Raw genomic sequence first — 27,971 nt, forward strand, 5'->3', positions numbered from 1 at the left:
TTCCTCTCTGCTGCTGCAGCCCTGCCTTCGAAGCTCCTCCCCACAGAGGACCCACTTGTAACCATGGTAACAGAGGATGCCAGATAACCAAGACTGCAATGACAACATAAGCCCAGATTTTTCTGTTTCTGATCAAAACAACTAAATTAAAATGACAAGTGCCTCATGCAGATCACTGTAGATATCCCGAGTAACAAACAATATTCCTCACATCGGTAGACGGTGCAACGCCATGCAGCCTTTCTGAAGCATGAGTAACGTTATTTATCAAAATCAATTCAACCACTTCAGAGCGTAATGAACAAAAAAATAACATGCCCGGTCACTTGAAAGACACTTTTGCTAACCAGCAGCCAGAAATACAGAGCTAAACACCAGAGTTAGCATACAAGTTAACAAGCTAGATTTACCAACAAGCTACGAAGCAGACATCATTTGGCCATATCTATTTCAAGCGTTACTGTAACCGGAGCCACCGTAAACATATATAAAGCAGGGGTCCTTACATGTCCAGCATAAAAGCCGCTAACCCTGTGTTGCTCTTGAGTCCTTACAAATCCCGCAGTTCCCTCCACCTCTGAAATGGCGCTCTGATATTTATCCTAGTTTTCTCTCTGGCTCGGTCCAGTTCTTTCTACACTGCTTTTCTTCGTCAGCCTTCCTATTTATTCTCTTCGACGTGGGCAATGGTGGGATATTATTCAGCTCTGTTGTTGCTGTCCGTTCTCCGCCATTGTTAACAGTTTGGGCTTGAACATATCTGACCAGGTAAAAGCAGGAAATCCGCCTGCGCGGGGGAGGGGCACTGCTCAATACACCTGTGCCAGGGAGGGGTCTGCCACGAGAGTGATTGACACTTCACAGACACTCCCCTTGGCTCTGATTGGTTGAGTTATACCGGGAGCAGTGAATTCTTGCAAATCCAATTACCGCCATTGGGTGGAGCCACAGACAGTGGATTTTTACACAGCTGACCTGTATCTTATTCTACTGTCAGATCATAATGACAGTGTTAGCAAATATAACCAAAAAAATGTTACAGAATACAAGTTTAAAAGGACATATTCAGACCTCAGTGTGCTTTTTATTCACTCTATGATTACATATTATCGAGTTATTCGTTGTTACTCTAAAATGCAAAATATGTTACTGGCATGATATTACTAGTAGCACCAACCTCTTCTGAATGACGATGAATCACAATAGGTTATCAAAGCAGCATAATAACAGAATGTCATTAAAAAATTGCTTCTTCTTGCTATGGACGAGGCCTAAAGTCTGTTCCATCACTGTGGGAATTGTAGAAAAAGTTACGACTTAATGTGAACATTTGTGAGACTATACCCAGACAAAAAATAATGGGTGTTGCGTTGATTTTTTAAATGGAGTTTGGCATAGCACGTGTATCTATCCAAGCTATTGCCGGAAATAGAGGGGCACTTTTTGGATGAGGAAACACACACTTTAGTCTCAAACAATGTTATCTGTGGGACAGTCCTGTGATGCGCTGCTGTCAGCTGCCAAACTCAACACTGAGAGATGGTTGGAAGGGAAGTTAGACGGCGTTGCCTTCAAAGTAAAATTTCCGGCGACTTAAAAAATAAAAGCGCTTAATGACCATCCTCTGTGAGCACTTCAGGTATTGCACCCTACTGAAAGGAAGGACATTTTAGGCTAAGAGATTCCTTATCATTTCTCTTTTATTTTCATGCTTTGCTTTTTTACTTTGCTTTTATTAACTTTTTGGAAGCAAACTTACTATGCATGACTTATTATTGTTCCACATAGATTTACTGCCCTTAATTTAGATGAACAATACTCAAACACAAATAAAAAAAACAACAAAAACACCTTTAATTTCTGATTTTGAAAAACTGCCACAATTGGATGATTTATAGCTGCAGAATACATATCGGCAGCTACACAGCGCTTGTGATCGACACATTATAATTAAACATAAAGGGAACTATGAAGTGACATTGAGACTAAAATCTCTTTTACAAGTGTGGCTCGGACAAGACATGCTCAAAATAGCAGAATGAAGGAAATGACAAGGCAGCATCAAGTCAAGTCGCAGCAGCAGCAACAGTGTGTGGACAATGCAACACAATTTAGGCATGTGTGAAGCAGTTGCAGTTACAGCAAGTTAAGTCTTGCTGATCATTCCAGGATCTAGCACCATAGCTGAACACACTTAATTTTCAGGCCTCCGATCTGACAGAAGGTACTCTAAAACGAAGAGATTTGCGTGGCCTGAGATCATGATTTTTTTGCAATGAGAAAAACTTCTGTCTCAAGTAAGTAGAAAATGTGCCTTAAATTATATTGCGTAGGTTAAAATATACCAGTGTTGTAGCATACACAAAGTGACGAATGATCAATCCACCATGGTGTCTCAGGTACAGTGATGGGTCCTACAGATATAGTTAGTCACATACCTCAGGGCTTGACATACTGGCACAAGACATCGCCATGTTCAGAAGGCTGTGACTGATGAGTGAGATAGTTGTGCTGCCACTTCACCACTGTCCACTATCTATGGCACTAAACAAGATAGTTCCTGAGTAATGGGTGGTGCACTGTGTTAAAAGCCTTTGTCTATAAACAGAGAATGCAAGTGATTTTTTTGCCCGCAGCTCCTCTAATATATGTAAAGACTGCCATATAGGCTATTGGCTACATAATACAATGTTAAATATTGTTAACTCATCTCTCATGACTGGTGTTGTCCCTTCTAGTTTTAAGTCTGCTGTGGTTAAGCCTCTACTTAAGAAACCACACCTCGACCCAGGATCACTAAACAACTATCGACCAGTATCCAACCTTCCCTTCTTCTCGAAAGTCTTAGAAAGAGTCGTGTCCCAACAACTTTCAGGCTACCTACTCAATAATAATCTCCTGGAACCTTTTCAGTCAGCGTTCAGAGCCTTTCACTCCACCGAAACCGCCCTTACTAAAGTGGTAAATGACATTCTACTTACCTTAGACTCTAACTCGACCTCAGTGCTCATGTTACTGGATCTCAGCGCTGCATTTGATACTATAGATCATGGCATACTGTCAGACAGACTTGAAAGTCAATTTGGCATCTCTGGCCTGGCCCTAGCCTGGCTAAAATCGTACCTGTCCGAGAGAACACAATGTGTTTCCTACAATGGTACGTCATCAATTTTTACTGCTGTGAAGTATGGAGTTCCCCAGGGCTCTGTCTTGGGCCCTCTGCTCTTCTCTTTATATATTTCACCTCTCGGCCAAATTATTCAGAGCCATGGAATACATTTCCACTGCTATGCGGACGACACTCAGCTGTATGTGCCCTTAAAAGCTGATGACAAATCGCAAATCATGAAGCTAGAGGCCTGCCTATATGCAGTGAAGAAGTGGATGTCAGAAAACTTCCTGCTCCTAAATTCGGAAAAAACTGAGATGCTGGTCATCGCCCCCGCCAGACAGAGACACCATGTTGACCAGGTGACCGTAACTCTCGACAACTGTGTTATTTCTCAAAGCTCAACCGTCAAGAATCTAGGTGTTACTTTTGATTCTACACTCTCCTTTGATCAGCACATCAAAGAAATTACCAAGATCGCCTTCTACAACCTGCGCAATATAGCTAAAATTAGGTCCTTCCTGTCCACCGCGGATGCAGAGATCCTGATTCATGCCTTTGTTTCATCTAGGCTTGATTACTGCAATGCCTTATTTTCAGGTCTTCCACGCGAGAGCACCAAAAGTCTTCAAATGGTTCAGAATGCTGCAGCCAGAGTCTTAACACGTACAAGAAAATTTGATCATATTACACCAATCTTAGCATCTCTGCACTGGCTCCCAGTGCATCTAAGATCAGACTTTAAGGTGCTGCTGATGACATACAAAACTGTACACGGCCTTGACCCGTCGTACATGTCAGATCTAATTAAACCATATATTCCAACTCGGCCATTACGCTCTCAAAATTCAGGGCTCCTGATGGTTCCCAGGATAAAGAAGAAGTCAGCTGGCTGCAGGGCTTTTTCCTATCGGGCTCCTTTCCTCTGGAATAACCTCCCAGCTGACATCAGACAATCTGGCTCTGTTGACGCCTTTAAATCTAAACTCAAAACTCACTTCTTCCATTTAGCCTTTAATTAGCCCTGATATCAACTGTAAGCTTCTCAGTGGGTCGGTGTCAGTCTCAATGAGTTCCTATACTACTAGAGTTACACTGTGCTGCCGACGAGAAACAATCTGTTTATTCTGATAAATACTGCATTTCTCTAACCTTTGTTTTTGTTTTCTGTTCCCACAAGCTGCAAGCTGTGTCACTCTCTACAGCTTTCTCCTCCCCTCCTCTTCTCTCTCCTCCTTCTCTTTCTCCTCCTCCCCTCTTTCTTTCAGGCTCCCTTCTGATGGACCACGGCCCCTTAGGACCATCCACCATTTCCGGGCTCCAGCTGCCTTGAAATACTGACTGATCTGGATCGTCACACCCCGGGCTCTCCTGGATCATTGCTCTCCTCTGCTTCACTATCTCCTCATATCTTTATTTCTGTAAATCTTGATGCCTCTCTCTGTCTATTACTAATTATCTTGTGTGGCCTGCCCTCTTCCAGGTCAACATGGTGGACAGGAGGTCCTCTGGCTCGGGCTCCACTTGGTGATGCCTCGTCCTGCTCGGTCGTCTCCTGGTTCCACTAACATTGCATAACTTGTATCAGATCTTCTGTTGATGTAACTGTAAACTGTGAATTGTTGCTCTTTTCTGTACACGCAACATCTATTGCATGTCTGTCCGTCCTGGAAGAGGGACCCCTCCTCTGTGGCTCTTCCTGAGGTTTCTTCCATTGTTTTTTTTACCCTGTTAAAAGGTTTTTTTTCCATCAACATGTGAAGTTTTTCCTCACTCGAATCGAGGGTCTAAGGACAGAGGATGTTGTTCACTGTACAGATTGTAAAGCCCACTGAGGCAATGTGATTGTGATTTTGGGCTATATAAATAAAATTGATTCGATAATACAGCATACTTTTACTTTTTATGCCTTTTGTGATTAAATTATTATTATTATTATTATTATTATTATTATTATTATTATTATTATTATTATTATTATAGCATTTCTTGTAGCGAATTAACATTGCCAGATTGCAGCTAATGCTTTGGCACAATACTATCCCAACTGTTGTTCCAGTTAAGCTAATCTTAATTATTTTGATGTTTTCACATTTAAATTTCCTTTAAATATCATACGCCGGCATTGTCATTGTCAGTGTTGCCATAGAAAATAAGAATAGCTGATGAATAGAGGAGAATAACAGTGATGATACTGACTAGTAAAAGAAAAAGGAATTGTCAACAGTGAACATTAAAAAGAAAAAAAATCATCAACAAACTTACCACCAACTCGTCAAAATATGCTTTTAATTTGAAAACTCTCAGAGGAAGTTATGCCTTTACAGCGCTCGTGTTGTTGAAGCTGGTGCTGCTTCCACAGTCATGCACCCGGTCAGGACTGATCCCAACATCCGCTGACAGAGAGACGGAGAGGAACCAGCTGTTCTTCACATTTCCACATCTGTTTTTTTCTATTGTGGACTTTTGTAGGACAGCCTCTGTGATCCTGCCATACCGTGCTGTACTGCTCCAAACAAGGCGGGGCTGAGCCTCCTGTCTCATTTGGGATGAACCACATGTAGGAGAGCGCGGACGCTGGAGAGAGCGCTGCTGTTTCTGCTATCCTGATTTGTGTTAATTTTTTTATTTTCATTTTTTTACGACATCGAAATCCAGCCATGAATTCGGCCGAGCGGACCGTAACGTGGCTCATAACGCTGGGAGTCCTCGAGTCGCCCAAGAAAAGCATTTCGGATCCGGAGGCTTTCCTCCAGACGTCTCTGCAGGATGGAGCGGTGCTGTGCAGGCTGCTGCAGCGACTCAGACCCGGGACCGTGGACAAAGTAAGTAGATGGATGGATGGATGGAGGGGGATAGAGGACTGTGAAGGAACAGAGAAGCCGTAATGTACACACAAACATGGGAAATAACTAAACCAAATAACGTGTTTACTTCTGTGAACGAATAAACCAATTTGATCACATAGTTAATGTGGCTCCTGAAAATAAAGCAGTGTTAAAGAGGGAAAAATAAAATGCTGTAAGAGGTCTGGAGAAGCACTTACAAATCACGGCCTTGAAATTGCCTATGTGGTAAAAAAAAAAAAAAAAAAAGAAAGAAAGAAAGAAAGAAAGAAAGAAAAGTCTTCAGATCATTAGTTTTATTTTTGTCTGGTGTAAAAAAAAAAAGAAAACCCACGACCTCACTGCAACACTACTTTTCTGAGACCTTATTTAGTCATATGCATTGCTATAATATTGCTAATAGAAATACTGTAAACCAACTACTTAGACTGACTTAATGAACACTACTGGGGCTGTGTTTAGGTTCATTTGACTCTCTCTCTCTCTCTCTCTCTCTCTCTTTCTCTCTCACTCACACACACACACACACACACACGCACACACACACACGCACACTCGACCATGAACCCTTCAGCGTCACATCCTCTTTTGGCTTATCCAGCCTCCCTGGGAGATGTGGACCCCCCCCTGTTAAAAGTAGCTTGCTCATACAGCAAAGTGCTCCTTTCACAATAAGGGCATAAAACGCGTTCTCAAGCTTTGGATCACCGCCTGTACAATTCATTTGACCTCCTCAAGACAGACGGCGAAAAAATGTAATGAGTCCTAGTTGAATAAAATCTGTTTTGTGACTTTATTTGTCCAAGACACAAGATAGATGAAAACGTCCCTCAATTAGTGCATTTAGTGTGAAGGTTCAAACCGGAAGCGTGGCTTATTAGCCAGCTTGATGCTCGTAAGCTGTCAGTGGCAAGTGCACCAGCAACGGAATAAGATTAATGTTTTAAAAAAAGACCTGCAACACCTTAATGAAGTGTTTATTAATGTCTCCCGTCAGAATTTTGTTATTCTTTCTCTGCAGTTTAACCACCAGCTCCAATAATATAATGTCAAATCTTACTTTTACATGAGACCCAAAGACACAAGATGGATGAAAACGTCTCTCAATTAATGCATTTAGTGTGAAGGTTTAAACCGGAAGCGTGGCTTATTAGCCAGCTTGATGCTCGTAAGCTGTAAGTGGCAAGTGCACCAGCCACGGAATAAGATTGAATTAACGTTAGTGTTAAAAAAAACAACAACAAAGAAGACCTGAAACAGCTCAATGAAGTGTTTTGTAATATCTTCCGTCAGTGTTAAGTCACTCTGTCTCTGCAGTTTTTCCAGGAACCGAGGGGCGACAGCGAGTGTCAGAGGAACATTACCGAGTTCATTAAAGGCTGCGGGGCTTTCGGTGTGGAGGTGAGCTAACCTACCCGTCATGTACCTATTTATGCACTTCTATAGTGTGAAGCCTGGAATACAGCTTTCACCATACCTACCTACAGGTCCCCTCGAAAAGAAACCCCTTTAAGACGTATGTATCCGTCTTTTTTTACTGTTCACGTTTCGCCATTGCTGCTATTTACAGCACGAGATAGCAACAGTTGCTGTTCTCAGGACGAGTCATGTAGAAAGGCGTCATTGTGAGTACATGTAGCTGTAACTGGGCAACAGTTGTACCTTTTTTCAGCCATTCTAACGTCTCAACACATAGGTGTAGTGTTTAATACAAAGGTTACCTTATTATCCATAAGACAAACAGACTGTGGTGTAAAGTCACTGTTACTTATATCTTCCATGTTTGTTATTATGGTACTTGTTTCCTCCAAGTCATCCTTGATAAAGGGTTTATAAGTTGGAAATAATAGCTTTATTGATAGTAATATACTAACCCTTTATAAATATTATATTCCTAATAAAAACGAGGGGTTTCTCATATAAAATACCAGGCTGTGATTTGTCTCCATAAGATGTTTTTAAACCTGCAAAATGTGCTGTTGCTCGATGGGTAGGCTATTTCAGTAACAACAGGATTTTCCATGTGAAAGCAAGATGCTTCAGTAGGAGCGCACCACAGTGTCACATCACAAGAGTAAAAAAAATACAACAACATTGAAAGTACTGTATCGCCCATGATGAGAAGAGGGCAGGATCATCTGACAGAAGGTATGCCTCGGGATCCCCCAGTGGGAGGAACTGGAAAGCGTTGCCGGGGAGAAGGATGTTTGGAATACCCTTCTATGCTGTGACCCGAGTCCGGATAAGTGGAAGAAAACTGGCCCCCATTTTTTGATGTAGCAGGCGGCTCGGAATCACTAAATGCTCCTTTAAGACAGCGGTGGGTGGAGGCAAGACTCATATACAAGTGCTCTGTCAGCAATATACAAGTCATTCTAAAGGCAGGGTTTAAAGACTCACTGAGGATTTAGGAAAACAAAAAAGGATCTTGGAAAACAGTTAATTCACTCATAACAGCACAGGCAGTCATTAGCTTCAGCAGAGGAAACAGGAGCTGCGTCCTTTTCTACATGAAAGAGCCAAAGGGGCTTTGGTCAGGTCACCAGCGTGAGGGACATGGACTCCAGGGGCAGAGCAGCACAAGATGCCAACATCTCCTTGGATGGACCTCGCTGCTGCTGTGGGTCAAAATATTCCTGTTGGAGCTCTTGGACTTGAGGGACTGCTTGTAGACTTTCATAAGCACTTCTGGAGTTGACCTGTGACCCCTCGCTGATGCGACAACATTTGCAAACCTGGATTTCAGGATTTTCTACCATTCCTCTCTGCAGACCCTCTCAGGCTCTGTCAAGTTGGATGGGAACTGCTAATAGAAGGAAAGATGTGTGTGTCATGTACGTGGCCTTGGTTTTGGGTTGGATTCTGGTTGGGGTTTAGATAAATTATATATGTATTCTAGGCTTTTTTGCAGGCTGTTATTGTCTCTATTGAGATACATTCTATAACTAAGTTGATCCAGTGAGTAATAATGCGAGATGATTTCAACTTCCAGTTTCGAAATAGATTAATTTCTAAGCACGAGTTAGAGAAGTGAGTAATGGGTTTCTGTATTGAACTGGGATTGTGACTTCTTTAAATCCCTTTTTTCAGCAGTGGCAATATAGAAGTCAGTCAGTGGGTGGTATACACAAGATTAGGGGCTTCAGAGGTATTTTGATTACGTGTGTGTGTGTTTGTTTCTGTGTGTGATGGGGGAGATTACGAGAGCAAGCTCAGACTTTGAGTAATCCTGCTCCAGACTGCAGTGGGAGCAGAGATGTAAACCCCTACTGAACTCAGTATTCCTTTATTTTTATGCCGACATATGATTCCTCTTTTGTAATGAGTACTGATGCAAGCTAAATGACAATGATGTGATGTAAAGGGGCAAAACCACAATTTCTAAATAATGACTTTTTTGTTGTTGAATGCAGACGTTGTTTCAATGTGTTCCAGGAAACAGTATTTGTTGCTTTCTTATGAACTTATGATCACACCCTCTATGCTTTATGGTTGTTCTATAATATATTTTAAATTCTTTGTGTCCTTTTCGCTCCTTTAGCCTTTTGAGGTCAATGACCTCCGGCAGGGACTGAACTTCTCCAAGGTCCTAAACTCCTTGGTCGCCCTTAATAAAGCCACTGAAGGTATGATTATTGTCCGTGTGTGCGTGTTTATGTGTGTGTCCAACCCAACTGCCAGAATAAATGTAAGATGGCATTATATTTGTTTCTTTAATTTGCAACCTCACATTTCTTAAGATTAATTTTCTATTTTTTCCTGTCACAACTGGTTCACTTTGGTTTTGGTACCTACAAACACGGCTGGAGTTGTCCAGAGGTCTTGTAAAGAACACCAGTGCTTTAGCCTTGTCGCCTGTAACTCACCACCATCCCATACCCCTCCCAATAAGACGGTGAAGTCATTAACATTAGGGATGTTATGATACCAAAAAGAAATGGTACGATATCATAACGACAAATAGTCCATGATATGACATTTATCATGATATTAAAAAAAGAAAAGAAAAATATGACTTGAACAATGTTCTTTGATAATAAATCTGATATGTACAGCATTTACTATTCATATAGTATTTGTTTTTATTTTTTACTTCAGGTGGTGGTGCTCTCTTTCTATAGTAAGCTCTCTCTTCCTCTTATTGTCTAGCAGACGAAGGCCTTTAAAATCTCTTGTCAGAGTAACTGACACAATGTTATTTCTGCAGTTCAGTGGTTGTCTGGAGGTTAATGGGTTGACGTTGTGATTTCTCACAATTGGTTTGTGAAAACAACCAACGAAGCCAACCAATCAGAGGTAGAATAGGGCAGGTCGAATGAGAACTCTGGTGGGATTCTTAATAAACGTGAGTCTGTCTTCTTGAGCAGTATCGTTGTCCTCTCTGCTGTTCAAACAGCACAATACAATGGCAAGGAGAGATAGCAAGAATGCATTTATATTGATTTCACTTGTGAGATCCATGAGCTTTACGAGCAAACTAACCACTTGACATGTTTGTTGATATTGTAGCGGTCCCGCGATGGTTTGTGATTTTGCAAATTCGGTATATGGTTACATCTCTAATTAACATGAAATGTTGATAATATGTAACACGTTTTGTGCAAAAGTCAATATAGTGCAGAGACTATGATATGTATATATGCACAGAGGGCGATTTGTTAATTCTTAACAGGGCTTAACAGGCTTAACAGCACCCTAAACCCCTAGAATGAACGAGGGGGGATGGCAGGTTAACAAGGGGTATGTATTTTGGTCATTTTGCTAAAAAGGAGGATGATGTAACCCCTCATCCTTCCTCGAGTCGCTTAATGCCTATTGACCTATGATTTTTAGAATATGCTTTAAGATCTTTCTGTCTTTTGCAGTATTATCATGTTTGCAGTATTTCATTTCTAAGGAATATGTCCCTTTCTTTGTTCATCTTATTTTGTTTTTACTGTTAGCATAAGTTCCCCCAAGCTTTGTATTTTTATTCATATTGTTATTGTTATTCTAATTATGAAAGTGAAAGTATCGTGTGCAATAATATCATTACATTGTACTGTATTGAAATATTACACTTTGTAAGTTCTCTTTTGTTCTATTTTTAATATTAGTATCAGCATCCTGAATTTAATTTAACTGAATAATTTTAGGTATTTGATTTGACTAACTGCACTATTAATTGAATGACTGTATGCAGATTCAGGTGGTTCTGAATACAGCGTGCGTGTGCCGCACTTGCCAACATCGAGGATTAAATCATTTGACTCCCTGAACACTCAGAGTCGCTCCTCTAAACTGCTGCCGCCTCAGTACCGCAGCCTGGTGAGTTACCACGACAGCTGCGACAACACATCTCATGAATCATGACAGTAAACAAACAGTGAATTGGGATGGATCTATAAAACTGATATTAAACTCAGATATTCATCCAGTGCAGATCCCTGTCTAACCACCACTATCTGTTACACACCCAGCCTGTACAGATTCAGTCAGTCACTCTTTCTCTCCTTTTTCTCAGGACATGTCGGAGGGCAGTGGGTGTGGCTACTTGCTGGTTAAAGCACGCTTTGCCTTTCAGCAGACCAATGAGGACGAACTCTCGTTCTCCAAGGGCGACATCATTAGCGTGAGCCGGCAGGAGGATGGAGGTTGGTGGGAAGGCTCACTCAATGGCAAGAGTGGGTGGTTTCCCAGTAACTACGTCCGGGAGCTGAAAGGAAGTGGTTGGTGCAGCTCTTACTGCTTCAGATGTTGTACCTTATTTATTTCCCTGCCATTTTTTGCAGCAGTTGGGACAGTCTCATGTTAACTTCTGCACTATTTTTGTCCGCACCGTTCTTTATCCTCAGATTCAGAATGACCAACATGTTTATTGTGATAATTTGCAAGGGCTTTTGTCGCCATGATTGCAACATTAGAATGATACTGCAGATTGATTTAAATTGCATGAAAATTAACATGTGAGACACATTTTGTTCTTGTGTTAAAGATAAAGCAGAGTCTGTTGAAGGTAACACATTCAGATAGTGTTTTCCCTCTGTATATTCTTAGCCCGATACTGTTTTTAGCCCTGGGCTAAGAGCTGACCCTGGGATAACTGGGAAGCAATTAATGTTTACACCCATGTTTAGTTGATTTTCAGGGGAAAACCCCTCAAACTCAGGGCTAACAATGCCTTGGAACAGGACCAACCAACTTAGCAATGGTGGTTGTTTAACAATGAAGGCAACAACTGATCCCACACTACCTATGTATTTTGCTTTCTTTTTGATTGAAATACCCCAAATGGCAGAATTTGCATACTGTGTGTCTAATACATCAAACCTGTCAATTTATTTGAATCTATGTGTTGCAAAATTTTACTCTAACTTAAATTTTAATCTGCATTCCTCACCTCACACTGAATGCTATTGAGTTCATGTTGAGTTCTGTTGAGGCAGTTAGCCGCTGCCTCCTGTGCTTGTAATAGACATCTCCACATGGCTTGTTTGATTGTCTTGGTTGTGTTGCTTTCTGTGGAGGAGAGGCAGGAACAAAGGAAGGAAGCGTCGCAAACAGACAAAGACAGGAAGTTCCAGCTCTGCTGCATAGAAAGGAACTGACTTAAAGCTGACAGCAGAAAACAAGGGGCATGGGAGTTGTTTGATAGTTGAGATAGCAGGCTTGCATTAGAGGGACCGAAATTACATTGTGGAGTCAGTAAATGAAATCCAATCATTGGTTGTTATATATTATAGTTATGAAGATTGTATGGCAACAACAATGCAAGGAAATAATACAGAAAATATTGGAACTTTTTGAAGGACATGAAATTTGACATCATTTTACTGTAATGATATCCAAAATCTAAGATGGTTTATAGTCTCATATCATGATAACATTATAATTTTGATATATTGCCAAGCCTAAACGTGACCTTTTTCATCACTTTTAAGTGTAACTTGATGTAACTGGCCAGCTAGTCTCTGAATTGTTTTTGCTCTCTTTTCTCTCTGTATAGACAAGACCTCAGACAAGCCAAAGTCTGGGACACTGAAAAGCCCCCCCAAAGGTTTTGACACCACTATCATCAGTAAGACCTACTACAATGTGGTAAGCATCACACTCTAAAGAAACTCAGCATACGTGTCTGCATGCATGTGTGTGTCAAAACTGTCCTTACTCTGGCCATCAATGAAAGAGTAAGAAACAGTATCGTTCATCAGTGTAGATGCTCAAATCGTTATCTTTATAGTTATGGTTATAGTAATAGTTATTGGTGTGGACGGCCCATTAAGTTTGGACTGAACCGAGTTAAAGTGTGTGGTGTGTCTGCTTTTTGGGATTTTTCTGTTATTTTGCGTCCATCCATCGGACTCATGGTTGTTTAGCTGTTCGTCTGTGTGTCTGGTAACCATTGTTTGTGGAGCGTTCATTTTGTCATCTGTGTGAGCGTGTGTTTGAGTGCGCCGCAGATGAAAAGTAGGTTATTTTTTCCATTCCAGTGGTTTCTGGGGCAGCCTCGCCCCAGGGTTGGCTTCTGCCAGTGTATTCATGTGTGATTCAATAATGCAACAAGCTCCAGCAGTCTATCTAGTCAGTCCATCTGTGGTCAGGGTACCTGAGTCTCTCTTTTTGCATTCACTTACTCTCAGACCCTGCCTGAGGACAAAGATGTTCTCATACAGAAATACACAATAAAAGGAATTATAAAATAAAAGTTTAGTTTTTATTCTAATGGAGTCTCAAAAAAGCTTCAGAACAGAAGCCTGTATATTCAGAGGAGTCAGGCTTTGGGCTTTTTTTCTCTCCACGTTTTTGTGTAGTCAGTTAAAGGTCAGACCTTTGGCTGAAGTTTGAAATATTCATTATGTTGTAGTTGTCAATATCTATTCTGACATCCTCTCCATTTGCACTTCCCATCAATGTTTAATCAAAAAAGGAACACATATAAAAACGTAATAGATAAGCAATGCAATTGAAGTGCAGTTCAATTTTTTGTAACCCTGGACCTAAAGGGAGAAGCATCAACAATGCTGAAATTAATTACCAGAAACATAATCTCAGAGAGGTTTCTGATGTTGTGGGGAGATTAGCCAATTATCCTGTGGAGTCACGCACGGGAAGCTACTTGAGCCATACAGTTACCATAGGGTCTAAAAAGCAGACAGGTTATAGATTAATTGTGGAGACAATGTGGATGCTTCAACCAAGTAAAGTCTTATAAGGGTGGGGCAATATGGACAAATATTCATATCTGTGTATTTTCAAGCTGAATGGCGATACACACTATGAATCTCTGTATGTTCTATGAATGCTGTCACATTTTTCATGCTTTTATGAAAACCGATTAAAAAGCAAAGAGAAGGTTCCCTTCCCTGTTTGTAATTATGCTGTACAGCTGCAAAATATGCAATTGAAAAATCATATAAAATAATAGTTTTGCAACACAGGATACAAAACTGAGTGTCAGAGTATCAAGTAATTACTTGATACCTCCATACTCATGCTACAATTTTGTGCCTTTCTCTATATATATTGTGGTGTTTCATCAAAAATTGCTCGATGGTCTCAACCACAATCCCCAATCTTTAAACAATGGCAGCATGGCATTTGAGGTGTTTAATATGGAGACGGCTTCAGCTAAAATACAGATGAATGGCGCTTTTTTGAATATATGGTCACCATGGATATTGGCCAAGTCAAAAACAAAGAGCTGAAAACATGATATTGTGTCGTACCTGCCTTTGTTTGTTTAGGATTTTTATTTCTTTGTTGTTTGGTTTATTTTTTTCTCGGGTCTTTGATTCTTATCCACACGTATCTATAATCCATGAATTTAATGTAGAGCTCCACAGAAGAGTGCAGAAATGTTTATTTGGTTACTATACAACACATTTCATATACCCCATAGTTTAGCATTGATTATGAAAAATAAATAAAATAAATTTTTTAGACATGGAAATCTGCACAGACCTCTCTCCTCCCTAGCCCTATTTGCCTTCATAATTTAATGTTCATATTATCAGTAGCTTTGAGCCCAGCATACTGACAACACAAAAAATGTTTGGAAAAATAAATAAATAAATAAATTACGACGCAGTATCAGTAAATTAATGTTCTTTTTATTGCTTATTCTCTGTATAAAGGACTGTAATCAAAATACAAATCTGTGCATTTTGTGTCATATTGCTCACAGGTCCTACAAAACATCTTGGAAGCAGAGAGTGAATTTTCGAGGGAGCTACAGAGTCTCCTAGGCTCTTACCTGCGCTCACTTCACCCCACAGACAGGTCAGGGTTATTTTTATAGTTTTCCTGTTTTATTCAACAGAGTCAGACTGTAGCGGTGCTACATACACTACCATATACCGTATGTTGCAGTACCAACATTATCTGTCCAAAGAGCACAGATACATAATACTGTATCACACTCAAATATTGTTTTTCGCAGATGACATGTGATAATGCGTCTTCCCTGACAGTCCTGGGTGTTTAGACTATAGAGGGAGATTTTCATATCAAAGTGTTAGGCCCAAGGAGTCCAGGATAGACGGATAGATGGATAGATGTACCCGGCTGATGAGCAGCTGATATCATTTAACAGCCCCAGATAATGACAGACAATTATAACTGAGCATGTGTGAGACGAGTAAATGAAAGTATGGTATGAGAAATAAACCGAGCATGTTAGTATTCTTCTTGTCTGAAGTTTCATTCAACTCTCCTCTTTTTTTGCAGACTCAGCAGCGTGGACATCAGCCACATTCAGGGAAATCTGGAGGAGATTTCAACCTTTCAGCAGATGTTGGTTCAGTCCTTGGAGGAGCACACAAAGTCAGTGCATCAGTAGTCTTCTGCATGTGTGATAAACTGGCCATATAATGATCTCACAACAGGAACTGGCTAAATAAATCTTTCTTGTCATGCATTGCTGTAACATCATACAGATATCTATGAATATCTCACAAGCTTACAATATTAACAGTTCAGTACAAAATGTATAAAACCTTAAAATGTGTGAAATGAAGTTATTGATGTTGTTATTATTTTTTTCACCACGATACAATAATAACAGATTTAATCGATAAAACACACATTAAGTGATTTACTGACTAGCATTTCAATTCTTTATTACATTATTGTTCATTTTATTAAAAACATGTTTTTATTGGTTTTAATTTCCCTACCATGTGAGAATAAAAGCGCTTAAATAGCCTTTAATTTGGCCCCCCGAAACCTGCACAAAACCCTGATGAACTGCTCAGGTTATCATGTTTGAACAACAATGCATCCTCCAGCTTCACCTTCAAATAGATGGTAGCAGGCAGACTGACACTCAGACTAACACTGGCCTAATCCTATGACCATTACTAAAACAACATGGACATCTAGTGGTCAGCTGGAGGAACAGTCTGTCTGAGAAGCAGCAGTTCATCTATTCTTCATAAATTCACGTTTAAGTTTGTAAAATGTTAATGAAAATGAAACATCAGTTATGCAGGGGAGGAACCTTTTAAGGTCTTGAGTGCAGCTCGATGTGAATATTGTTGGAGTTTACAAATGTATTCCAGATTTTTATACAGTATTCATTTTACACATTTTTAATCCACAAAGCACCTTAGGGGAATGGTGGCAGTTGTTAACCAGTCTAAAAGGTCTTTTTTTGAACGCGCAGACTCCCAGAGAGCCAGCAGAGGATCGGGGGCTTCTTCCAGAATCTGATGCCCCGGATAAAGGTTCTCTACGTGGCCTACTGCTCCAACCACCCGTTTGCTGTCAACGTCCTCACACAGCACAGGTATAGATGGAGATATACTTTGTTTGTAGCAAGGTTATTTTTTTTTTAACTCAAACTAAACTAGAAAGTAAATCTAAGTATGAAAACATTATAATTTACCTAAATTAATATTTTAAAAAATAAAATAAAATAAATGGACTTTAGAACAGTGGTTCTCTATCTTTTTTGAGCCAGCGCCCCCCAATCCATTATCCTGGTACCTCACCACTCTCCATCAAATGAAATGGAGGCTAATTTTATTCCTTGAATGTTGATGATTAATGTGTATAATTACCCTCTTGAAATGCAGAAATATCCTCTTTTCCGTATGATAAATTACTTTCTGGAGGTGCTAAAGGTACCGCCCCCATTGAGAAACATTGCCTTAGAAAAAGATGACAACTACACCATTATTGTGTACTTACAAGGCTAACTAAACTCTGCTGAATGCCCTAAATGTAAATGTCAATGTAACAAAAATAAATTGAATATATACAAGAAATGTCTTTAGTTTTAGTCTTTGTCAATTTGGTCAAATTTGACAACAACAAGCGAGATGTGGGATTGGTGCATTTGTGTCGTGAGACTGTTCTTGTCGGTTGCCTTCAAAAAGTGTTGTGTTTGTTTTTTAATACATCAGCATCTGCCTTGGTTTCTAAAAGTGTGTGAATGTATTTGTGTATGTTCGTCTGTGTGTGTGCGTAACAGTGAGGAACTGCAGGAATACATGGAGTCAAAGGGGGCGCCCCCTCCTGGGATCTTGACTCTGACCACTAGTCTGAGTAAACCCTTCACGAGACTGGAGAGGTTCCCAATGCTGCTGAAAGAACTGGACAGACACATGGAGGTGAGCTTGAATCTATCTGTGTTTGTGGTCTTTTATTTGACCTGTACAGATACATATCAATAATAAGTAACACGAAGATGAATGCTTTCCTCTAAACAAGAACTTGCTGTGATCTGAATCTGCATGCAGGATGTTGGAAAACTTTTCTATGTTCTACTTCCTTATTTTCTTAGGACCAGCACCCTGACAGCGCTGATCTTCACGCTTGCATAGTGGCCTTTAAAAGCTTTGCAGTAAGATGCACACACACGCACACACATTAATCTATATTCGTTAGATTACTCTTACTTTTGGCTGAGTAGTTATTGGTTTTGGTCTCACATACTTGCACGTGTTTCAAATGTGTGTCTGTTTTTTTTATTTTTTTTTTAAGTGGAACTGAGTTGATTACAACATACTTCATAGAGTTTCTGTGCATTTCTGTGCATTTTGAATGTGTGTTTGTGTGTGTTCAGGCTCAGTGTCAGGTGGTGAGGAAGAAGAAGGACCTGGAGTTGCAGATTTTAACAGAGCCAATCAGAAACTGGGAGGGGGACGACATCAAGACCCTCGGGCCCGTTCTTCACATGTCCCAGGCCACGGTCCACACACAGAACTGTCAGGTACTCATTGCAACGCTCCAAATAACCTAACCAGTTTCCCCTTAAAGCTGCTGTAAGTGATATATCTATAACAAATACGGACTGTTCAGACTAACAGATGTGGTGTAAATGGACCCTGAGGATTCTTTCAGTCCCAAATCGAACATATAAGACTGCTGAATTCGAGTGACCACAAAAGAGCACGTTTTGAGGAACCTTGTGTCTGTTTTTCAGGAATTAAGTGAGCGTTACCTCGTTCTCTTCCCTCACACCCTGGTCATGCTCTCTGCCACCCTCAGAATGAGTGGATTCATCTATCTGGTAAGTTTACATTACATGGGATTAAAGGCACACGCCGATCTCTGTATAAAGATGCTTGATTTACACACTTCAGTAGTCCAGCAGTAGGTAGACAAAACACTCATTTTACCATCATAGGAAGCAGACAAATATTGTGAAATTGCATATGTCAATTATTGTATCGCAGACCTCAAAAACTCCAACAAGCATCGTTGGTTTGAACTTTGGCCAACTGATTCACACATTGTGTCTCGATAGGGGAGGATGCCGCTGTCCGGAATGCTCATCTCAAGAATAGAAGACGGAGAAAACCTGAGGAACGCTTTTGAAATATCTGGTTAGCCCTCTCTCTTATTCTGCTCGCAGAGAAATTTCACTTTAATAGAGTTCATGTATAGAATTCCATTGTTTAAGATCACGACAGCATGATTTTAGTATCTTTATACTGAATACCTGAAATGCGGCAAGTGGAATTTGCACGAAGGCAGCTTCCCATTCTTTGTGTTTATTTTTGCACTCCTTCTTTATGTTTGTCTGTGTGTTTGTCTATGCTGTTACACTTTTGGTTTTGCGTTTGTGGTGGCAGGCGGCCAGTGTGAGCGGATGCAGGTGGCGTGTTACAGTCAGCAGGATCTGCAGGACTGGCTGGATCTTCTCACCAAACAAACACACACTCCAGCCACCCCGGCACACTTGCACAAGCCTCAGTCCGTCTGCCACACAGTAAGAATAACGCATTTAAACAGTTAGTCAGTCGTTTATATTCAAATGTATTGCCCTCATACGGTATTTGGCTCTGTTTCTACTTTACCCAACTTCTTTTGCTTCTTCCAGTTGCCCTCTCATCCCGTCACTCCCTCCAGACACTCAGAGTCTCATGGAGGGAGCGCTGGACACACCTACCACACCCTTCCTCATCCGTCTTCATGTGGGACGGCCCACAGCGGCAGCCCAATGTGGGGGCCACTGGAGCCACCGAGTACCCCCCAACCCTGGAGCCTGAGCTGCCTCCGCCCTGCGCCTCCTCTCCTGCCCTCAGCTGCTCTCTGCCAGAAGGAGGTGCTGTACATTGGTATACTAAAAGGAGCCTTATACTTTATGGTGTACTGTATAGAACAGAATAGATGTTTATTGTCATTGTTTCACAAACAATGAAACATGGATAGCAGCTCTTAGTATGACAGATACATATCACATATAAACAAGTGTAAAAATAGATAAAAATAGTTAAAAAAAATATATACAGCAAGATAACTAGACACAAGATTCTGTACACACGTATTTAAATGAGGTGTGTGAAGGGTGGTAGTGTGAATAATCGTATCATTTGTTGGTCAAAGTGGAATATGGTGACATTCAGGGTTTGAGGATGTTTACATTTCTTTCCTAATTCATCCACTTGGCCTGCTCACAGTGGAATAAAGTGACAGGATGTGAGCAAAGTTTTATATGTTTTCTGAGTACTTCTAAAGTGGGATTGGACCAACATTCCGATTTCTGTGTATTTTTTGTAGGATACGAGCAGTAAGAGTCCCAAGAACATGAAGAAGCTGCTCCCTAAGAGGAAGCCAGAGAGGAAACCTTCAGAAGAGGACTTCACTGTCAGAAAAAGTAAGTATGCAGTGTATATGAGACGTCTGGTGGAGTGACACAGAAGATGGTTTGATCAGTTTGTCTCTTACCTCTGTGCAGCATGGTGGTTTTTGGAGATGGGTGCTGGGATACCTGAGCTGGAGAGTGAACCGGGATCTTGGATCTTGTTTCTTGTTTCTTGTTGTTGCCAAATGTTTTTTCATAGTTTTCGTTAACAAAAGGAACACTGGTGTGGCGTTCATCTCCAGTCAAATTCCATGTACTTTAACCCAAGCTGTTGGATGGTACAGTAGTTACAGCTGAAATCATGCTGTACATCTCTCACGTGCCTGCCAGAGAACACATAGCTGAAAGTTCTCTACCATCTCAAGAGATCTTTCCTCCTTGTCTCTCAGGTACAGCAGCTCTGGAGGAGGACGCTCAGATTCTGAAAGTGATTGAGGCCTACTGTACCAGTGCCAAGACACGACAAACTCTCAACTCCAGTGAGTATGCTTCAGCATATCCACGTACATGCTAACACACTGCTAGCTGTCTTATTGCTAACCACTGTTTGTTCACTATTGTCAGCTCTAACAATTTCTTTCTCTCTTCTCTCCTTTCTTCCCTGTGCTCCTCTGCTTTCCACCTCTTCCAAACTTTGTTTTTTTCATCAACTGCGTTATCAATATGTTCATTGTTTGATGTCATCACCATCACCCTTCTTTCAATCTTTGTCTTACTGTTGTTCACTTTAATGTAATATTATTTCTGCTTGAATTTGGTTCAAATCTCATATTTATGTTTTTTTTTTAAAAACTGTCCACTACTACAATATGATTTTTTCCAAACCCCTATCCTTTACCCAATATGGTTTGCACTCCTGCTCACATCCCCCCTACATTTAATTTGGTTTGGTAAAGCCTGGCAAGGGACTGACCTCATGCACAACCATGTGCTCGCTGACGTCAGCCTCACCGGCATCCCCGGCAATCCACATTGTTCTGACCAGTCAGAGGACTCAGATTATGACAGTATCTGGACAGCCACCAGTTACAGGACTGCCTCATTTTCTCGTAAGATATCGGTGTTTAAACACACTGACGTTTATGCAAACCAGCTAGCTTACAACTATGGATCGGTGTACAGTATCTATCTATAAATCATATCAAACCTTTAACCCCTGGTTGACTTGCGTGTATGCCACCTCAATAGGTTTTGAGAAAAAAAAAAAGAAAAAAGAAAAAGTTGCTGAAATCTGCAAAGTAACTAGTAGCTAAAATGATAATGAATACTGGAAATTAAATGTGGAATTAAATGTGGAGTGAAAGTAAAAGGTAGCAGAAAATGGAAATACTCAAGTACCTCCGAGATGTACTTTAGTAGAGTACTTGAGTAAATTGTAGTTAGTTACATTCCATTACTAGTTATCTTAATTTTGACAATTAGATTGTTATTTTTACTGCAAATGTATATTGGTTCCGAACATCGCTTATTGGTCTCTTTGATAACTAAGAGTTGGACCCTGAAAAAACAGAGGTAAGGACCCCTTGTTATCAATATCCCCTGGTTTCCTGGTCCACACTTGACATAGGTACATTTTCAAAGTGATCATCTATTGTCTACTTTGTAAGGAATCTCATAAATACCCAAGCTTGTTTGTAATGTCATCCTCTTTGAATTCTGTGCTCACCATTTAAAAGTGTCTGCAGGTGTGAATGTTTGTGCACTGCACTAGAATAATAAGTTAAACTTACTGCTATTGTCCAATCAGGTTCCAGCAGGAAGGATGTGCACATGTTGTTTCCAGAGGAGGAGAAGATTATAGTGGAGGAAACCAGGAGCAATGGACAAACTGTAGTGGAGGAGAGGTGAGAGAGGAGAGATCTAGGTGTGTTTGTGTGTGTGGCGTACAGTATTGTTAATGTGTACTAACACAGATAGATTAGGCTTTGATAACGGTTCCTAAGGGGAAAGAAAGTTACAGCAGTGAGCAACAAAACAATGCACCATTGAATGTCAAAGTGGAACATATACAACATAAAACGGCAGATATTAGTTAATTATGAGCTTAACTAAAACAAACACTGTGAACATATATATATAAAACATACTGTATATTAAATGAAAAACAAGTTATAGAGACGAAAAACACATTGACATTATTAGATATGATTCTATGTCTATCAGGTTTATATGTGTTAAGGTAAAGAGCTGGTTCTGTCCCTGCAGGAGCCTGGTGGACACTGTGTACAGTCTGAAAGATGAGGTGCTGGAACTCAAACAGGTGAGTCTACAGGTTTTTTTTAAAAATGTATCACTAACAAGGACTTCTCAATATTATTGAATTTCCATTCAAATATCAGTCTTTATAGGGTTCAAACTTAGACCTTAGAACCAATAGAGGTTTTGAGGGGGTTTCCAGGAAATTGCTGTTAATATGGCCAACATACATAAATCTCTGTCTATATCTGCCTTATTAATTGGCAATACACAATATATAGGTGGCTAGTGTGAGTATCGTTACTTTTGAAAGTCTCTCATTATAAAGTAGCTTTTATACTTTGTGTCAGAAAAGCTTTACCAATAAAATCGGGCGACAGATAAATCGGCTGGGCTCTGGTGGTCAACTAAATCTGTTTCCTTTGATGCTCCAGTCTGTTTTTAGCCACAATGACTCTCACCGTTACAGCTACTACTCAATATGTATCATCCCTCCATTCCTCTCTTGATTTTCTCTTTCACCCTTCTTCTCATCCAGGACAACAAGAGGATGAGGAGGACCCTGGAGGAGGAGCAGCGAGCGAGAAAGGAACTGGAGAGGGCTGTCAGGAGAGTTCTGAAGAGCATGAATGACCCGACCTGGGATGAGACTAACCTCTGAAGTCAATATGTATTTGATCATCATGGACGAGACCAATTTCTGACTTCTCAATGACCAAATGACCAATGAACAGTTGTTCAACCTGTGTGGACAGTAACTGCCAACACTCCATGTCGCTGTTCAACATGTCTTCACCACTCGGACTTGCTCTGACCTTTACAGTGACCTGTGGAGCAAACTGTGGACCAAGAGAATATTACCGCCATTTCATTTAGGCATCAGCAAAGCCATCCCAAGTGATTGATAAGCTGAGAAGCCAAATTGTTCAAGTCAGTTTTATTTATATTCCGTTATCTCATGACACTTTTCATTTGGAGCAAGCCTAGAACTTAGTCTTTAAATAGTTATTTAACTGAGTCTCAACATATGCCCCACATGAGCCAGCGTTTGGCGATAGTGACCAAAAAAATTTGCCTTTTTACAGGCAGAAACCTCAGAGCAGAGACTCATGGTGGGCAGCCATCTCCCAGCTGGAAAAGCGGGTAGACATGATGACGTCACTTCCGGTCCTACTCTTTTACTTTTTTTCCCCTTCTTTGGCGCACTAACAAACGAACAAACTTTCTCATTTACATGTGTATTTTTCAGTCCTCCTTGTGCTTATTTTCATTAGGTATAACATTCTACCACTGCAATGACTTTATTGACTGGCCTGGTGCATGAATAACAAATGCTATTGCGGCTTATATATTTCAAATATCAAGATTTGAATGAAGCTGCTCTGTAGTCTGGTAGTACAGCAGCGGCTATTTCTGTCTTTTCTATGCTGTTTATGGCAGCAGGGTGAACAGACTGTGGCTGCGGTGGCCGATGTCTTACAGTGTCCTTTGGGCTCTGTGCAGATATCTCACTTCACCAGTTATTACTGATGTTTGGTAGATGAATACCAGTGATATTCAGAGCTGTTTCAATCACCCACTCTGGAGCTTCCCTGTCCTGGGCCATGCACCATGGCAGTTTCCCATGAGGATGTCTCTATTACGCCGCTATAAAAGTTGACTCAAAATGTTTTTTTATACCAGGTCAGTGATGAGCGATGCTCCTCATAGACCAGCATTCTGATCCAACTGTTGTTAATTTTAAGCTGTGTGAAGACTGAATGGCGGGCAGTGGATATGTCATACTCTCTAGATCTTTTGGTTCTGAAAGCATACTTATGAGGGTTAAGCCTGGCGAGGATGTTGTCTTGGAAATTGATCTTGTTGCCTTTGTAGTCACCACATCATCAACACATTTGCTCACATGTGATGCGTCTGAAGATGTATATTCCTCAAGATTGATGTTGTCATCCTGAGCTGCAGCATCTCTTAACATTAGCCAGTCTGTGCACTACAGTAACCCGTAGGGCTGCTGTAGTTTCTTCTATCCACACAACAGTTGATGGTTTGACCCTCCTCAGCTGGGAGTCAGTAGGCGGAAGAAGCAGGGAAATGTGGTTTAATAGCCTAAAGTGAAGATGTGGGAGGTGTTGAAGCTGCAAGAAATGTTTGTGTGTGACTGGCCAAGGGTATGTCTTCCCCTGGTGGGGGTCTGGATATGCTGGTTGAATTTAGGTAATACAGTTCTGTGGTATGTTTGATTTAAATCCATTCAGTTTTTCCGTCATGTTGTACAATTAGTGAGTCCAGACAACTACATAGGAATGTAAATGGCAACAATTGGTGAATTCCCTGGGCAAAAATTTAGTTGACATCTTCATTTCAGAATTCGACTACTATAAAAGCAGTATACTTGAATTATTTGTGAGGATCATTGAATTTATTTTGGAACAACACCATCTGGAGAGTTTGTAACTACAGCTTGTAGTTATGCTGATTAAATATGCCATGATATTATGACCAGCTTTTTGTTGGTCTCTGGTGCTGTCGCTTTCTGCTGCATAAAGGAAGCAATCCGCCATCAGCGACCTGAACACACCTCAATTTAAGACCAAAAGGTGGGCGCAAGTGTGCTATATACACAATGTAGCCACTGGATGCGAAAATGACAACTGCTGAGTTTTTTGAGTTTTCATTGGGTTTGCGGCGAAGGCCAGTGTGGCGCCTTGACACAGGAATTTGCGGTAACTCCACTGTACATGGTCAAATCCGCCCCAGACTTTGCATTTTAGAAAAGAGTCCTAGCTTGAACAGATTAACATGCAGATGTTCATTACCATCATAGCGCTACCTATTGGCAATTCAAATTACATTCTCTATTCTCCTTACAACGGCCCCCGGCTAGTTTGACGTACATTCATGAAATTGGGTGCACGTATCTATCACACATAGATCGACAAAAACATCCCTGAGTGCCACTACCTCAGCCCAACAGGATGTCAGACATTTTCAATTTAGGTTGCTCACCTTTGAAATGAAAAGTTATTTAATAATAGTTATAGTGATTTTCATAGAAGGGCGTGGCCGTGGTGTGACCAAACGGTATTTCTATAGTGAAAGTTAATATCTTGCTGTGATCTGTAGTGTTTGCGCAAGATACATCATTTCATTTAAGTTTTAAAGAAATGTCACCAGATGTTTGACAATACACCTGAAACCAGCAGAATGATGTGATTTTATTTTTATTTTTTTCAGAATTTTGTCACCAATCAGTGTTTTTTGTTGTTTTTTTGACCCTATCGCTCTGCCTTCTCTTAATGACCTTTCATTAGCTGGGGGTGGAGTCCTGAGACCCCTCCAGCCCACCACCTCCCTCCTCCCCTTCTCCATCTCTTGTTTCCCAATGAGTCAGATAGACACAAAAGCCATTTTTACAACATCAGCCTTTATACCTGCAACTACTACCTCTACTAACACTGATATTACTACTGCTACTTCTACTACTACAGCTACTGATATTACTACTACTTCTACTATTATTATAACCCCTACTAAAGCCTATACAACTATAACTGTTACCTCTACCCATACTACTTCTACTACTCCTACTACTTCTTCTGTTAGTAATATTACTAGTGCTACTACTACTACTATCACTACTAGTGCTGCTCCTGCTACTGCTACTTTAGCAATAAGGACTCGCAGTTTTAGATTTTTGAGATAAATTCACTGCTTATAGACAATGATTATTGTACGTATCGCTCACTGTGAGCATTGGCAGCAGATGCAGAAATCCCACGCATTTTCAGTTTATTTAAAACTTTATTTTTTTGTTGCCAGCATTTTTGTTTCACTTTCAGCTGTTTAATCATCGTATTTTTAGGAAAGATATCTTTAAAATTCTTTTTTATTAAATGTGATTGATTCCAGTGATTATTTTTAATATAATTAGGGCCCGAGCACTGAATAGTGACCCTAACCCTATTGAAATGCAGAGAATTATTATTCTAAGTAAACCACTTTTTCGAGGACCTTAATGTGCTCCAAAACTCATGAAACATAAATGTAGACCGATCAAGCATAACATTATGACCACCTGACTGATATTGTGGAGGTTCAAGGTTTCCCAGCAGAACATCACATTGTGATGAGATGTGCATATATGTCATGGCCCAACAGGAAGTCAGCCATTTTGAGTAAAGTGCTATTTTTGGGTGATTTGCACGTTTATTGAAGTGCGTGGCCCTTGTGGCGCCACCAATATTGATGATTCACGTTCGCACGTTTGGTAATATGCCCCAGTCACAGTGCTGATGTCTCGCAACTCTTGTGAAGAAGTTATAGTATATAAAAAAAAAGTGTTTGTAACTATATTAGAGGAGCCACTTTGTTAGCAGTGATTCTTTGATAGCACTACGGGGATCAGGAAAAGCGTGTCATTGGTTTAACTCACCCCTTGGAGCTGGTAGCCCAGTTGTGGTGGGAATGCAAATCCCTGCCGCGCTGAGTCCAACCAAGTAGAGTGTGACAGGCAGATGTAATAGAAGAAAAGGCATCTGACTGTCACACAGATACCATCACAGCTAATTTTAGTTTTTCAGGTGCTAATGACAAATTAAGCTGTAAGTGAATCGCTGTCCTTTCTGTTTCTGGACCAAAGTTTGAGCAATATGACACTGGAAAATGTTTTTTTTTGTTGGTATTATTCTAATTCTTATGACATCAGTATGCAACTTCCTGTAGAATTATTTCTTTTTTACTGTGTTTTTAGTCCAAAAAAACCCTGTTTTAATTTGTAAAACGACTTGTTTTCTACTCAGCGTGGTCGATCACACTTGAGATGATTTGTATAGAAACATTTCTCATGAGCATCAAGAGACGTGCCTTGGGGTTAAAAACATTTCCTTTGGTAAAGCTGTTAAGCTTTAAAAGTTCCAACAACAAGTGAAAAAAGTCTGAAATCAGAAACCACGCTAATGTAAGCCATATATGCCAATTATTGATTCTAACTTGTGTATTTAACTGAAAGTAACTGTAAATGTGATGTGTGTTCCAATGTGATGGTGATGATGGTCATTACAATAGTTATTACCCTCCCTTTATTTATTTCACCCATTTGTCTGTGAATAAAAGAGTCAAACTGTTGCAGATCTGTCTCTCGAATTATACCAGTGCTTCATTAAAAGGGAACCCTATCATAAAATACAACAGCATAAACTAAGATGAACAATTAACTTTCTCAGACACACACACACACACACACACACACACACTGACACAGCCATCAGAACTCCTCTAGAGCCGTACGGTGCCTTTATGTCTATGCACTGTGCTCAATAGCTAGTGACATTTTAGATTTGACTTGTATCGTTGCATTGTCTCCCTCTTCTTTCTCTCCCTCTCTCCCTTTAAAGGCTTGCCATTCATTTCCTGCCTCTGCGGTTTCCCTCTCCAGTAGCAGAAGCGACCTAAAGAAAAAAGGGGAAGGAATATGACAAAGACAATGCAGGAGTCCTCTCGTCCCCCCGGCACTGTTATTGTACAAAATAGCCGGGCTATAATTTTCCGTCGTCTGTTTACTCCTGAAAGCTCGTTTGACGTCAGTCCTGAAAAGAAAGCAATAAAGAGGCCTTTTCAGTGGCGCTGAATGAAGGGGGAATGAATGAATGAATGAATGAATCCCGATGTGGTGACCAGAGAGGCCTTTTGTATTGTCTTTGCTCTGGTAATCAAATGGAGCTGAAATGAAAATGGAGTTTTCTGTGTTTCT

The 27,971-nt window shown here is 40.5% G+C and overlaps 1 protein-coding gene and 1 long non-coding RNA gene across 3 annotated transcripts; one reads left to right on the plus strand and one right to left on the minus strand.

Moving 5' to 3' along the window:
* Window positions 1-1,830: 1,830 nt before the first annotated feature.
* On the minus strand, window positions 1,831-3,041 carry LOC115576857 (uncharacterized). Its single transcript, XR_003982956.1, has 2 exons — window positions 2,982-3,041; window positions 1,831-2,544 (listed from the first exon to the last, which is right to left on the minus strand). It is a non-coding gene; the product is annotated as an uncharacterized LOC115576857 (long non-coding RNA).
* Window positions 3,042-5,423: 2,382 nt separating this feature from the next.
* On the plus strand, window positions 5,424-27,346 carry arhgef7b (Rho guanine nucleotide exchange factor (GEF) 7b). 2 transcript variants are annotated; one of them, XM_030410062.1, is made up of 22 exons: window positions 5,424-5,934; window positions 7,273-7,356; window positions 9,497-9,581; window positions 11,138-11,262; window positions 11,459-11,663; window positions 12,941-13,032; window positions 15,119-15,213; window positions 15,661-15,756; window positions 16,598-16,720; window positions 17,408-17,546; window positions 17,720-17,779; window positions 18,002-18,148; window positions 18,362-18,448; window positions 18,686-18,764; window positions 19,014-19,150; window positions 19,262-19,486; window positions 19,942-20,038; window positions 20,416-20,505; window positions 20,923-21,075; window positions 21,774-21,870; window positions 22,232-22,286; window positions 22,761-27,346. In XM_030410062.1, exons 1-22 carry the CDS (start codon window positions 5,770-5,772, stop codon window positions 22,881-22,883), a joined length of 2,559 nt encoding a protein of 852 aa, XP_030265922.1. In that variant the 5' UTR covers window positions 5,424-5,769; the 3' UTR covers window positions 22,884-27,346. The 2 variants fall into 2 exon arrangements, with proteins under 2 accessions (XP_030265922.1, XP_030265923.1); XM_030410063.1 differs by lacking the exon at window positions 20,923-21,075.
* Window positions 27,347-27,971: the final 625 nt, after the last annotated feature.

This window comes from Sparus aurata, chromosome 24, assembly GCF_900880675.1.
Source record: "Sparus aurata chromosome 24, fSpaAur1.1, whole genome shotgun sequence".
Taxonomy (NCBI): domain Eukaryota; kingdom Metazoa; phylum Chordata; class Actinopteri; order Spariformes; family Sparidae; genus Sparus; species Sparus aurata.